Genomic DNA, 13,660 nt, shown 5'->3' with positions numbered 1-13,660 from the left:
CATTTTTTAATACTTTTATATAGATTTTTTAAAGTCAACCTTTGAGAATAATCAAAATACACTTTTTATTTGTTACCCTCTTTCAGTACTTACAAATATGTACATAGAAGTGTCTTTATTGTCTATCATGGTTTTTCCTCCCTTATAACAAAAAATCCTTTTTTTGTAGTCCATGTTTTTATTTATACGTGTCTGCAACATGTTGGCTCTGTGAGGCTCTCGGGGGGCTCCTCATGAGCTGGACTGTCTGTGGCGGGTCCCAGGGAGGGGTGTGTGTAGGGGTGGGGGGCTGGGCTGGGCTGGAGGGGCGGGGGGGGGGGCTGGGGGCTGGGGGCGGGGGCGGTGGTCCCAGGTGGGCGTTCTCAGATGGACGTCCCGTGGCTGGGCTCAATGTCTTCCGGGATGGACCCCCTTGGCACTGACTGGTAGGACATGGGCATGGGCGTCTTGAGGGGGCTCTGCCTGAAGAGCCCGCCGTTTGGGGCCCTGTGTTTGCAGCGGATGGACGGCATGGTGGCGCTGCTCAGGGGCAGGGGCAGGCTCCTGCCGCCCAGGCCGCCCAGTGTCCTCCCGGCCCCCAGGCCCTCCTGCAGGAAGGTGGTGACGGACAGGGGCGGGCCTCCCCGGTGAGGCGGGTAGTCCCGCACGGACAAGGCCTCCAGGGAGTGACTGGGCTGCATGCTGCCAATGTCCAGGGCAGAGATCTCGATGGACTGGCCTGGCAGCTGCTTGTGGGCCATGTCGTCGTCCAGCAGGCTGTTCAGACGCTGGTGGACCTGCTCCAGGTTCATCTCCTTGTCCTGCAAGGTGGTGGATCGTTCAAGGGAATGGAGGAGCATAGATAAGCCGTGGGAAAGATGGAGAGATATGAGACAGGATTGGCAGGAAGGGAGACGGAAGAGAAAGACAATCGTGGAAAATCGTTAGCTGAAGGCATGCAAATCATTTTGAGACAAAACACATCTAAACAGACGTCGTTCAATCCACCTCGTTTCCACCAATTACTTCACCAAATTGGAATGATACAGAAGCTGAAATGAAGATGGAACAACTGGGGAGGCATTGCTTAGCAGTCTCTGAGGATTTGCAATGATGCAATTGGACAAAAAGTAATGTCTCAACACTTTAACCGAGCCCCAACCAATATGTCTCTTCTTCCAAGAGTAATTAGGTTAATTCCCTGACCTGATCAACCTCATTGCATGAACATCAGCCTCCCCCAATGCTCCTGATGGACACACAGTGAACTAATCAGACTTTCTGAGTAAATGTGATTCAACAGTGGCTTAAAGCTGCCATTTATGGCAGCCTTTTCAATTAAGCTATAATCAGCAAACGTTCTTTTTCCTTTGTGCGCAACATCCGACAGTAATGGGGGTGATTTAAATGTGATATGAGAGGGAGAAGCCGGAGTGGGTCTTGAAAAGAGAAAACCCATTTCAGCTTCAACCACTTTGGCCAGAATTTCAGACAAATCTGCATGCAAACCGTAGCCACGCTGAACACCACACACATTAGGACAAGTCAAACAAGCCAAACCACAACAGAGACCATGAGGCGAGATGAAAGATGACGTAATGACCTGGACTTCCACTACACACCCCTTCTCCTCTGACTCCTGGCCTGTGTCATAAGCCTCTTCCCCCCCGTTCCTGTCTGCCTCTGTCCCATAAGTCCCTGCCAGCCTTGAGGTCCAGCGCTCGCAGTCATCATGTCAACGGCCTTCTTCCACACTCTAATCCTTTTCTACCTGATAGAAATAATAAACCACCCCCCCCCCCCCCCCCCCCATTGACCTATTGTTTCAATGAGCTGACATTCAGGTGAAATGTACAGAGCTCCCACTGGGCTTATAGAAGGTAGGTGAGTTGATATTAGAAAGCACAACGCTTAGGCTAGTGCCGCCATTGTGTATGATAGCTCACTGATCGTATCAACGGTGTGCGGCGAAAAGGAAAACACATCCAGCCGCCACACATAATAGTGATAGAGCGTGATGACCAAGGTAATGTCCTACCGGAGCACCGTTATCTACTTCCAACACCAATGGGCAAAATAGCTACAGCCACGGGGATGGGCTATAATGGGGGATAGGGGATTATTATGTGACAGCGATATGTAATCGCTTGGGCCTCAGCGCCACGTCAAACACTGCCTCGTAACTTCGGAAGTTGACAACAGTAACTCAAACTCCCGCTGTGGGCACATCCGCACACTGTCGGTGGGGGGGTGGGGGGTTGGGGGTGAGGGAGCTTGATTTACTGCCCCGTCGCCGGGGAGACCTCAGGGTACGGCTGGGCCTTGGGTGGGTGCGGGCCGGTCGGGTTCCCCCCCCCCCCCCCACCTTCTTACTGCCTTATCGATTGTCGAGTCCACCAGCGGGTCACAGATTACATTATGCAGCATCTGCTTCTGCTCACACTTTAGTTCAGGGATCCGGGTTGTGCCTCAGTGTCATCGCAGTGCAGCTGGGTGGATTCGGGTCTCTGGTGTTTACACAGACTAGAAGAATGGAATGCGCTAGACAGAGCCATTGTCTTGCACCAGAGCGCTCATTTAGCACTCAAACACAAAGTACAATTTAGTTCTGTTGTTTCGGAACGTGCCAATCAATCACGCCGGCCGCGCTCCGACTGCGCTTCTCTGGCGTAATGATGATGGATCCTGTTTGTTTGCTCGGCCAGAATGGTGGTAATTAATGCAATGTGTTTCTAGTAAGCATGCAGAAGAGCGAGATAATCGTGACTTCACAGAAGACCCCCCCGATAACCAGCCAACCCAACATGAGCGGCAGATGGATATAAATCACATGATGTTTGAACTCTCACGGTCAGTGCAGGGGGGGCACACCTATTATAACTGGGTGTACTGCAGCTCGACTAAATCGGGGCTGGTGTCAGCGCCTGCTGGATCCATAAAGTAGAGTGTGGCAGTGGCGTCCCTGGGCAGCACGGGGGGCCCCGGCGGCCTGGGTCTGGACCGGGGCCTGGGCGGGGCCGGGGGCCCCACGGTGGCCACTCGGTTCTGGGCTAGCAGGCCCGCGCCCGGGCTCTGGCCCTGGCCCTGGCCCGACGGGTGGTCAGTGGTGGTGGTGGCGGTCACCTCTTTGGGCTGGGCTCGGCGGCACGGGTGGCTGTTCCACCAGGTCTCCAGAGCGGCCACCAGCAGGGCCAGCAGCAGCCCCGCCGCCAGGATGCAGAAGACGCCGGCGAAGCTGTGCAGCCGCAGGGCCCGGCCCTCCGGCTGGGCGTCGGCGTGGCTGTCCAGGTCGCAGCGGCCCTTCCGGGGCCACCACTTCTGCTTCAGGATGTCCAGGTCCCCCTTCTCCTGGAGCTCCAGGATCCTAAGGAGGAGGAGGAGGAGGAGGAGAACGGCAGGACACACATCACATCAGAGAATATGCTACCGGCATGTTGATAACATGTCGGGTAAAACGCTTTGCTGTCAAACAAAGACTCTATCCCCATTTTTCCAATCTCTTTATTTCAGTAGTACACATCTTTGTATTGTGTGCTCCACTTGAAATTGACTTTCCTCCCTGCTTCCAGCAACATGATTGGTCGAAACAGATATAAAGCGAAAGAAAGCGAAAGAAAGTGAAGTGGCGCATTCACCCAGACTTCAGCTTGTCTGCCTTCAGACTTTAAATGGGTAATCTCAAGTGTGTGAGAGTAACGGCTGAAGTGCACTGGAAACACGCCACACACCAAGTACGCAGCGCAGAGAGTAATCTATTTCACCTTGTGTGCATTGCCTGTATTTTTCCACCTCGAAGATCAGCGTCACTGATCTTCGAGGTGACGCTGCACACAACTCAATATGTGTGCATAATGAGTTTTTCCAAGTGATAATGCATTTGCTTATGCAGGGTTTGGAGGGGAAGGCTCCATGCAACTGGTACCGAACTAATGAACTAGATAGTTTAAACGACATGATACACATCGATTTGATAATCGACTTCACTCCGCCTCTCCGAATGTTAACACGTGCTGAATGGATGAACTCCTGCGTAAATAATGTGGATGGGGAGGGGGGGGGGGGAGGGGGGAGGGGGGGGGGGGGGCGAGAGGTGAAAAAAGCTGCATGAAAAGAAATGGGTTTCATATCAAGTTGAATCAACTTGAGCTGAGCCAGGGCGGCCATCAGCCCATTAGTTAGCTGGCGAGACAGCAGGGCTGAGAGAAGAGAGGAGGGGACGGGTGTAGTGGAGGAGAATGATGAGGGCAGACTGGAAACAGAAGGTAGGCACTGAATCGCTCTCGACAAAGAGAGAGCGAGAGAGAGCAAGAGAGAGAGAGAGAGAGAGAGAGAGAGAGAGAGAGAGAGAGAGAGAGAGAGAGAGAGAGAGAGAGAGAGAATACTGCACGTTCATTAGTCAACCTCAACCACAACAAGTCGCCCATGCACATATTAGCATAGATGCTCAGGAAAAATAAATAGGACCGAACTCTGGCACACACACACACACACACACACACACACACATGCATGTGCCCACACAGACGTGCAGACACAAAGGAGTTTTTTTTGTTTCATCTGCTGTGGCTTTTGACATTCCCATTTGGCATTCAGTCACACAAACACACAGTTACACACATTGTTCCTTTCATCTAACAAAGCTTTTGACTCCCCCTCCCAAAGGCCCGCCATTGAATAGTCCTACGCTTCTTCCGGCTTGTGTACTTTGCTTGATGCCATTGAGGTGATGTTAAATCTTCTTCTGCTCACTGGTTGAACGAATAGTCCACAAAGACATTGGACACGCTGCTAATTGCAAAATAACATCTGACGAGATTAATACGTAATTATTACGAGTTGAATTATATGATTATGTGGTTTAAATATGTATTATCAATATAAACATACTGCTGTAATAAGGGTAAACCAACATGGCCTAACCTGAGGGTAAACCATTGTTTACATGCATGGGCTTGGTAAACAAACAAATCTATTTAAAGCAAGTCCACCACATTCTGTCCCTGCAGCCTGGATCAGTTCGCAAACTATTGAACACAGGTTCCCAACAGCCTGCAAGCAGCACGGGGCCTAACACCAGCCATCACTGGGTTAACCATTGGTGTGATGGTGCAATGTCTCTGTAACATCCACCACCACCACCAGCAGCAGCAGCAGCAGCAGCAGCAGCACCGGCAGCCCCGGCGCAGCGCCTGACTTACTTCTGGGAGAAGAGGTCTCGGTAGGGGCTGCCGTGCTGCAGGGCCACGCCGTAGCCTCTGGTGCTCATGCTGCTCCCCGTCACCGTGAGGGTGCAGTCGTCGTCGGTCAGCGCCGCGTACTCCACCACCGCCATGTCCCACAGGAAGGCAAAGGGCTCCCTCTTGGTCTGCGGACACACACACACACACACACACACACACGCATAGACACACGCATGCATAGACACACACACACACACACACACAAGCATAGACACACGCATGCATAGACACATATACACATAGAGACACACACACGTGCACATACACATGCATAGACACACACAGACGCAAGTGCATACACACATGCACGCACACACATGCACACACACACACACACACACACACATGCACGCACACACACATACACACACACACACACGTGCATAGACACACATAGACACACGTGCAAACACACAAAAGTACGCACACACACACACACACACGCACACACACACACACACACACACACGTGCATAGACACACACACACACACACACACACACCTTACAAGTTAATGAAAAAGCTATGAATGTAATTACGAATGTCTAATGTCTCAAGTTACACTCAGGAAAGATGGAAAGCTTTTCCGTTTCCTAGGATACTCAGAGAACGATATGTTCTCCTGTTTTTGGGAAAGTTTAATTTCTTTTAACAGGACTGCATTTGGACATCTCCAAGCGTGAAGCATATTTTCAAGGACACTGTGTTTCTCTGGCCTAGAGCACAAAAGGAGGTGTGAGGGGTGTTTTTTTATATTTTTTATATATGTATTTTCCTTTTCTGAATGTCCTGTTCTGTCAGTTTTCCCTCTGGACCTAACAATACTTTCTGCATTACTGTTTAATGTGTAATGCAGTCCCGGTGAAACCGCAAGCAGCATTCCTGCTTCACATTGGATTCTGACTGCATGGTCTCTATATCTTTTGACAGGCGTAGAAGAAGTTGAAGAATATTTGTGAGCGAGTAAAAAAAACGAAGAAAATCCGTCCAATATGTTTCAAGCTAACACTAATAGTAGAAAGAAACTGTCCCCATTGATGTAAGTCTCTCCACGACCATTAGGACCATCGACAGCAAAGGCAATTAGCGGCTTCAAATACAAAGCTGCTTAATGGCGCGTTTGCGCGCGTGTGTGTATGTGTGCCAAGACTGTGTCTAATTGTCCAACTATTAATTAATCCCCTGAAATGCTGTGTGTGTTGTGTGGGTGCACGGTACGGAACACGGGAACAATCTTATGTTTGTGTTGTCAAAAAATTCAATGACAACATAACGAATAATACACATAAATCTGATACGTAAATATTCATCTCAACACATGACAATATTAGGATAGCAAAACAACAAACTACGTCTGCATGCGTCGTGAGCGGGTTGGCTTGGGAAATATGTCTTGGTTCTGTACCAGAGCAAGCTATGAGAAACAGCCCGCGTATGAGCAATGGCTCATTCAGAGGAGACCATTATAATTGTGAGCAGGCAGAATGCCGTTGCTAATGACCCCACAGAGCCACCGTAGTGACTCAGACAAAGAGGGGCCCATAAAAACGCAGTGCGACCACCACGGCTCTCTGTTCTGCTGCAGTCTGTTGCGTCCGCTGTTGAGTCCCCCTGGGTACCCGGGCCCCTGGTACAGCCTGGGTTTGTATGAGGCCCCTGATTAAGTACACGAGGTACCCTGTGAGCTCCCTCGTGTCTGCAACCCCGTTTGTAGGTACTCCAATAAAGGTGATTAATTCATGTTTCTAAATCCATGGGTTGTAGCGTTTGGTTCGTTTCCCTTGTGCTTTGTGTGTTTCCAGGTTGACTGGGCGGCCGTGGCTCTGATACGATTTAACAGGGATTTACACTTCACTGTCTTTTGACCGTCATTAGAGACGGCTCTGTTAGCAAATGCAGCTGGCAACAGCTGGCCGTCAGCGGCGATCCTGTTCCCCGGGTCGTGGCCGCGCTGCGTGTGTTTGTGGGACAAACCCTCTGCCTCCTTTTGACCCGGTGCTGAGTGAGTTTGTGCTACATCCCCGTCTGTGGTTTTTTCCGTGTGTGCTGTGTGTTTCCTTTACGGCAAACACAGCTAAAAGAGGGGGATTGGGTGCTCCCTAGCAGGGGGTGACCCCCGTTGACCATCATGTTTTCATTCCCTGGTCAGACAACCTATTGTCCTTAATCCACTGCTTTTAGTCTTATCTATTGTTATTATTATCTAGAAGAGACCCATTTTGGATTGTAACTCTTTGTTTCAGTGTTTCATTATTGGTGGAGACACGGTGTGGTAGCCTCTTGATAAGCATCTCTTTAGTGATCGGCCCAAGGTGCCCTTGTGTGTTTGACAAGGCTCTAATACTACCATCATGTTAGGACTACTTACTACTACTGTAAAGAGTAGACAGAAGAATAGACTGAATAGACTGAATAGCACTGGGTAGGCTGGTTTATCTATTTATCTATTACGTCCTTTTTGGCCATTAGACAAGGTGCAAAGCACGCCACACAAACGAATGAACCATAATGTTTTTCTAACACAAGCACACAAGAGCCTAAAACATGCTCTCAACCTAATGGAATTTATTTATACACCCCCTTGTCGGCACACTAATAAAGTCCCCACTTTATGTTTCCATTACTAAAATAATTTAGACCCCCAAATACAGAAACGGCTCGAATGAATGTTTTGGCGTCTGTCCTTCTTTTATTTTCGATATTGAGAAGACTGGCGCTCTGTGCCGTCCGGTCGCCATGGTAACAGCTGATGAGCCACCAGCGCTCGGGAAAAGAGCTTCAGTGTATCTTGTAAACCTCAGACGGAAGTTGAACAAAATAAAAGGTATCAGCAAGGCGGACATTTTCATTTTATGTTTTATTCTTTATTGAAGCCTTTTGTGAAAGGCCTGAGGCCTTTAGCTGACAAAATAGGTGCTATATAAAGGCTAAACGATACAAGACTTATGTGAAATAAATCACTGTTTTATTATATTCCCACAGCGAATTGAGATCCATGTCATTACGGAGCAGGTAGTGGCTGGGGAGGGGATTAGAGCGTGGGGCTCAAACCCTCAAACCTTAAAGAACACTTTAGCTCCATGCAGACACATCAACTCACCATCAAATTACACATTTTAAGACCCCCGCTGATCAGGACGAACAACACGCCAGATGTGATTACAGCTGCGTTCACCACGCACCCACCCAAGATATCTCTCATCTCTCATCGTCATCCGCTTATCCGGGGTCGGGTCGCGGGGGCAGCAGCTCCAGCAGGGGGCCCCAGACTTCCCTTTCCCGGGCCACATTGACCAGCTCTGACCGGGGGGATCCCGAGGCGTTCCCAGGCCAGCGTTGAGATATAATCTCTCCACCTAGTCCTGGGTCTTCCCCGGGGTCTCCTCCCCACTGGTCGTGCCTGGAACATCTCCCAAGGGAGGCGTCCAGTGGGCATCCTTACCAGATGCCCGAACCACCACAACTGACTCCTTTCTAAGCAAAGGAGCAGCCTCCAAGCCAACCCATCACCATTATAGCAAGACACTTCCGCGGGTGTTTTCTCCGCAGGTGCGGTGCGCTCACCTTTTTGATGCCGTCGGCGGGGTTGAAGACGGAGTTGTCCTGGCCCTGGTTCTTGTTGATGGTCCTCCAGAGCTCGGCGAAGGTGCTGTCCTGCTCCAGGGGGTTGGTTCCCTTGGCCCGGAAGTACTCGTAGACGGCCGACTCGCGAACCGTCCCATACACTAGGTCGGACTGCTTGGACAGGTCCTGGAACGACCTGCAGTGTAGCGCGATAAAGGGGCGCGCCGTGTTAGCTCACAGGTGCTAACTCTGGCGCTGGTTTCCTTTAGTCTCGCTTTTGTTAAAAACTTGAGATTTTCTCTCCTCTCCCCACCCCCCCACGGACCGAGTGGGGGCAGAGGAAGCCTCTCAGTAATACCCCCGGATAATCTTGAACAAAATAGATGGTTAAAAGAAAAAAGTCAGGCTTTAAGATAAAATTGTTTTCATGTGGAAACCAAGGAACAAAGTGATGATGAACCCAGCATGAACCAGTGCATTAGGGGAATACAGACCAGGCAAAGCAGATGGGCACGGAAATGTTCTGGGTTATTTATGGCTCACCATGTTTTAATGAAATGTCTAAAGCCAGACATAACACATCTAATTAGCATGATGCTTTGGAGATAAGTGTGACACTATCTTTCCCATACATTAGTGCCCATGCCACATGCTGGCACACGCTACTAATTGACTATCGAGGATGTTCAAATAAAAAAAAGATTAAACCTTCAATATTTGTTGGGGCTGAAATGGGGGCGCTATAGCTATGCTAGGGGGCGCTATAGCTCCATCCAGCCTTATGCTAGTGAACATTTTGTTTGACTAAATAAATACACACACACACAATAATACCAAAGAAAACACAGCTTTATAATTCTCATGCTCGGATAACCACGACATTAGACGCACAATTCAGCCTTTAGTAGGACTGCTGCAACCGAGATTACCAGCACATTAACCGAGATGTGTTCACATTGTTGCTCCTCAATCCCCACCAAACCAGACAGTGAACATGCTAAGCAGATGCTAGGCTCTCGGCTGGGACTAGTAAACGAGCAATAAAGGGGCTCAGTATAACTACCCGCGTTTCAGAAGAATGGATTTCCCTGTTGGCCACACCTGTCATTCAGCACTCAAACCAATTTTAAATTTTCTCATGCAACGATTTCATTAAATTCCTTTCAGATACCATTAGTATGTATGTATACCAGACTAATTTTATTGTAGGATTGGATTTTATAATCTACTATAATTTATCCCACCAGTAGTACTCCAATGTTTGCATCATTTAATCCAAATACAGCTCACGGATCAAACGTAAATGAATTTCCCTTTGAATAAATTTATACTTTTCCTTTTTAATATAATATCTATCAATGAACTTTGAACTGATAATTTATTAAAATACAATTCAATGACTTCCTGCACTATTTAAATCCTAACCTATTTAAGAAAAAATGTAACTGAATAACTAAAGGTTATGAATACAGTATCAGTATAAAATCAGCACCTCCTCCACACAGCTAGATAACCAGACATTTTCTCTTTTAGCAGTGTGATCAGCATGTCCCTTTGCTACTTGCTTCATCATGCTTAAAAGTAAAATAAACCTGGTGTCTCCTACTGGCAATGATCAGCATAGAACTGGAGAACAGTGTTTGTGGTGCTGGGGTGAACAGGCGGAGACAGCTCTTTCCTGAAAGGTCACGGTCTCCCAGGGTGTAAAGTGAGCTACTCTAATCGTTCCACCTCCTTCTGTGGGTAATTACTGCTGCGTGACTGGGAAGCTATGATGTGACTGGGGGGCTGTGGTGTGACTGGGAGGCTATGGATGATGACAGGGCTTATAAAGCAGTTGAGAAAAGCCAGTTATCTTGTTGGTGTATAGGAGGCTTTGGGAGGGGGGTGAGATGGAAAAAGAGACAGATTTACCACCACCTGCACCACCAGCACACGTTTTCTTTGAATAATTGACTGATTCCTATTCAATACTATCCCCCTTGTGTGTGTGTGTGTGTGTGTGTGTGTGTGTGTGTGTGTGTGCGCGCGCGTGCGTGCGTGCGTGTGTGCGTGCGTGTGTGTGTTGAGCAAAGGATCCTTACCACTGTATATTGTACACTTATTTCAGTTTTATAGAACAATGTTTTTCTGCCCCTTCCCCCTCATAATGTATTAGACCACTAATAATGGCAATCTCAATAGCATCCATCCAGGAACATTGGTTTCTCTGCTTCCCTTCACTTTCAAGTTATGGGATGTTGTCTGGAAATTTGTCATATTTCTGCGAACAGAGTGACATGACATGTCACTCTGAGAGAGAGTCAAACACACACACAAAACATTGGGTTTCTGGTTGAGTCCACTGGTACCAAACATCATTTGTTATATCACACTAGATCATAAGTCATCCTGGCCTTTGATATGGTTTGATCCTTGTCGTTGACAATGTCCTTGATGTCTTTCTTTAATCAACGGCTACATCAAAAAATCAGAAGCCATGATTAGCCATGAAACGTGGACGGTAACAGGGTGGCAATTTAGGACTTCTCGAAGCGGCGCCCGAGATGAAACATCCTATAGTCAATTACTCCTGCTCACCATAAATGTTGTCTAGCAACCGCTAAAGAAATGGCTTACCATTAATGACATTGACTTTTCTGCACATTTTCTGTCCAAAAATCCAGAAACAGGGAGTCAGACCACTGAAAGCCTTGTCATTTCAGACACAGAGCATCTATTATCAGCATTAGCATGTTGATAATAGAAATGTGTTTACTTTTTAGGCCCTTCTCTGAAAGAACTACAGTATGTAAGTGATGTTAATGATCAAGGTTGAGAGGATAACAGCATCTCCGACAAAAACAATGAATCTGACGATTGCTACTGCCCCACCACACACACACACACACACACACACACACACACACACACACACACACACACACACACACACACACAAATGTGTCAACAAACGACGACCCTTCCTGAATACTAAGAAGGGAACAGAGATGGAGATTGTTTTAATCAGCCCTGCCTTTTTAAATGGCGTGCCGTTGTGAAATGAATCAATGCAGTTGGCCTTTCAGCACCACCGTTGAGACAAACAGCACAGAGATCACTTGGTTAACGTGAGAATATCACCACTATGAGTGCGTTACCATGCGACCCACACTGCGTCTTGCTCCCTGTTTACGATTGCCTCCGCCATCTTGGAGAACATAAGCAACACAGATCTAGTCCAGAGGAATACAACCAGCTTTTCCTTCTGTATTCCGCTTGTGTATACATCTCTCTTTTATGGCTTTATATCTGTGCACATGCGCAGTCAACAAATATCAGAATTTACAGCCGTTGGGGGGGGGGGGGGGAACTGTGTGTCTATTTGTTACAGCTTCAGCTATGTGTTGCTGTTGCTTCCAGGCCTGGCTTCTAGTGACGGCTTCTCTGGTCTTGCATGCTTTAAATTAAGCGGCAACCGACTGCATAGAACCACACTTGTGCAAATGATGCCGAACATACAGATTGCTCCAATTCCGATAAATATTGTTCTATTTGGCCCATCGTTTGTATTCTGTTCATGCTTCTACTTTTTATAGACAGTAAATAAGTAAGGGAGTTCTTGTGAACTCTCCCAACTTATTGCTAATCTGCATGTTATTATCTTTATGTGACTCAGCTCTCCCACACATCATAAGAGATGCATATTTAAAGGGTTTTACATTGGCAGGAGAGGTAAACAAAAGTAGTAATTAACATGTAATCAGTATATAGCTCCTGCTACATTGCTTTAATCAGTTTATGGCACTGCATTATTTAATAATGAGGTTGTGTGAACCTGTAGTGGTACACATGATCAAAAATAAGCATAACTCGGATCACAAGTTGTAGGCTAAATGTGGCTATTGATTGGTTAAAGAACCAACATTTATCATAGTTTCAAGACAGTTTTGCAGTACTTCACAAACGCAAAACTCTGATTCGGAATACACCATAAAAAGGTAGCGCTATTCCCATCCTTGTGTCCGTTCAGCACGCGTGACATGAAGGAAGTAAGGAAGCCTTAAACAACAAGTGTCTTGGCAGCTTGTAGCAGACACAATCTGGTGCTGTTGCCTGGTTCCCGTATCTATACACACCTTGTTGCTCAAAATTGCATGTAACAAAAAAAAACGAAATACCCCAGGAGTACCGCAGGAACCATCAAAAGTAAGAAATAACCAGCTAAGATTCAAAACGGAAAACAGAGGATTTGTGGCCCGTTTGCTTGACTTCTTAAGGACACAACATTTGAATGTTGCCTTCACGCTTTGCATACACCAATTTCACAGCATCTTGAGGCCACCAAAAATGTTTGACTCGTGCCAGAGTTTTTCTAGCGCTCTTTAAAGTTACATAGTGGAGCATCAATCAGAAAGACTGTGCACACACACACACACAGTCCTGTTGTGTGTGCTGTAGCCTCACCTTTAACCAGCCGTACCACACAGTCACACTATATACATGCTCCCTAGCAGCATGTCACACGGCATTGTGCCAGGAGTCCTTCAGTTAAGACACGATGTAGATGAGACCGTCGCCCAGTTGGTATTTTCGTGGCAGTTTTATAAACATCTTTATTGTAGATTCTGTGACAGCTGTACACCAATAGCATAGCTATACTCTCAATGCTTGAGCACAGGACATATGCCATTAACCCACACACATTCATCAACCAAAAAACACACACTCAAACACACACACACACACACACACACACACACACACACACACACACACACACACACACACACACACACACACACACACACACACACACACAGATGGATGTAGCCCTCACCCCACACATTAAATGTGTGCAAATAGCAAAGAGCTTGTTTGTTTTCCCCCGCATTATC

The 13,660-nt window shown here is 47.5% G+C and overlaps 1 protein-coding gene across 1 annotated transcript in view; it reads right to left on the bottom strand.

Annotated features, from left to right (window-relative positions):
• Positions 1-362: 362 nt before the first annotated feature.
• Positions 363-13,660, bottom strand: part of grid1a (glutamate receptor, ionotropic, delta 1a) — a gene marked incomplete at its 3' end in the record, with an annotated part of 83,394 nt that continues 70,096 nt past the window's right edge. The window contains exons 11-14 of the mRNA XM_084470498.1: positions 8,784-8,979; positions 5,178-5,344; positions 3,103-3,343; positions 363-800 (exon numbers count right to left, since the gene is read on the bottom strand). Of these exons, the coding sequence (XP_084326624.1) occupies positions 363-800; positions 3,103-3,343; positions 5,178-5,344; positions 8,784-8,979 (1,042 nt within the window). The remainder of the gene's footprint in view (positions 801-3,102; positions 3,344-5,177; positions 5,345-8,783; positions 8,980-13,660) is intronic.

Source organism: Micromesistius poutassou, assembly GCF_964030765.1.
Source record: "Micromesistius poutassou genome assembly, chromosome: 7".
NCBI lineage: Eukaryota > Metazoa > Chordata > Actinopteri > Gadiformes > Gadidae > Micromesistius > Micromesistius poutassou.
This window is presented reverse-complemented; position numbering and strand designations above follow the sequence as displayed.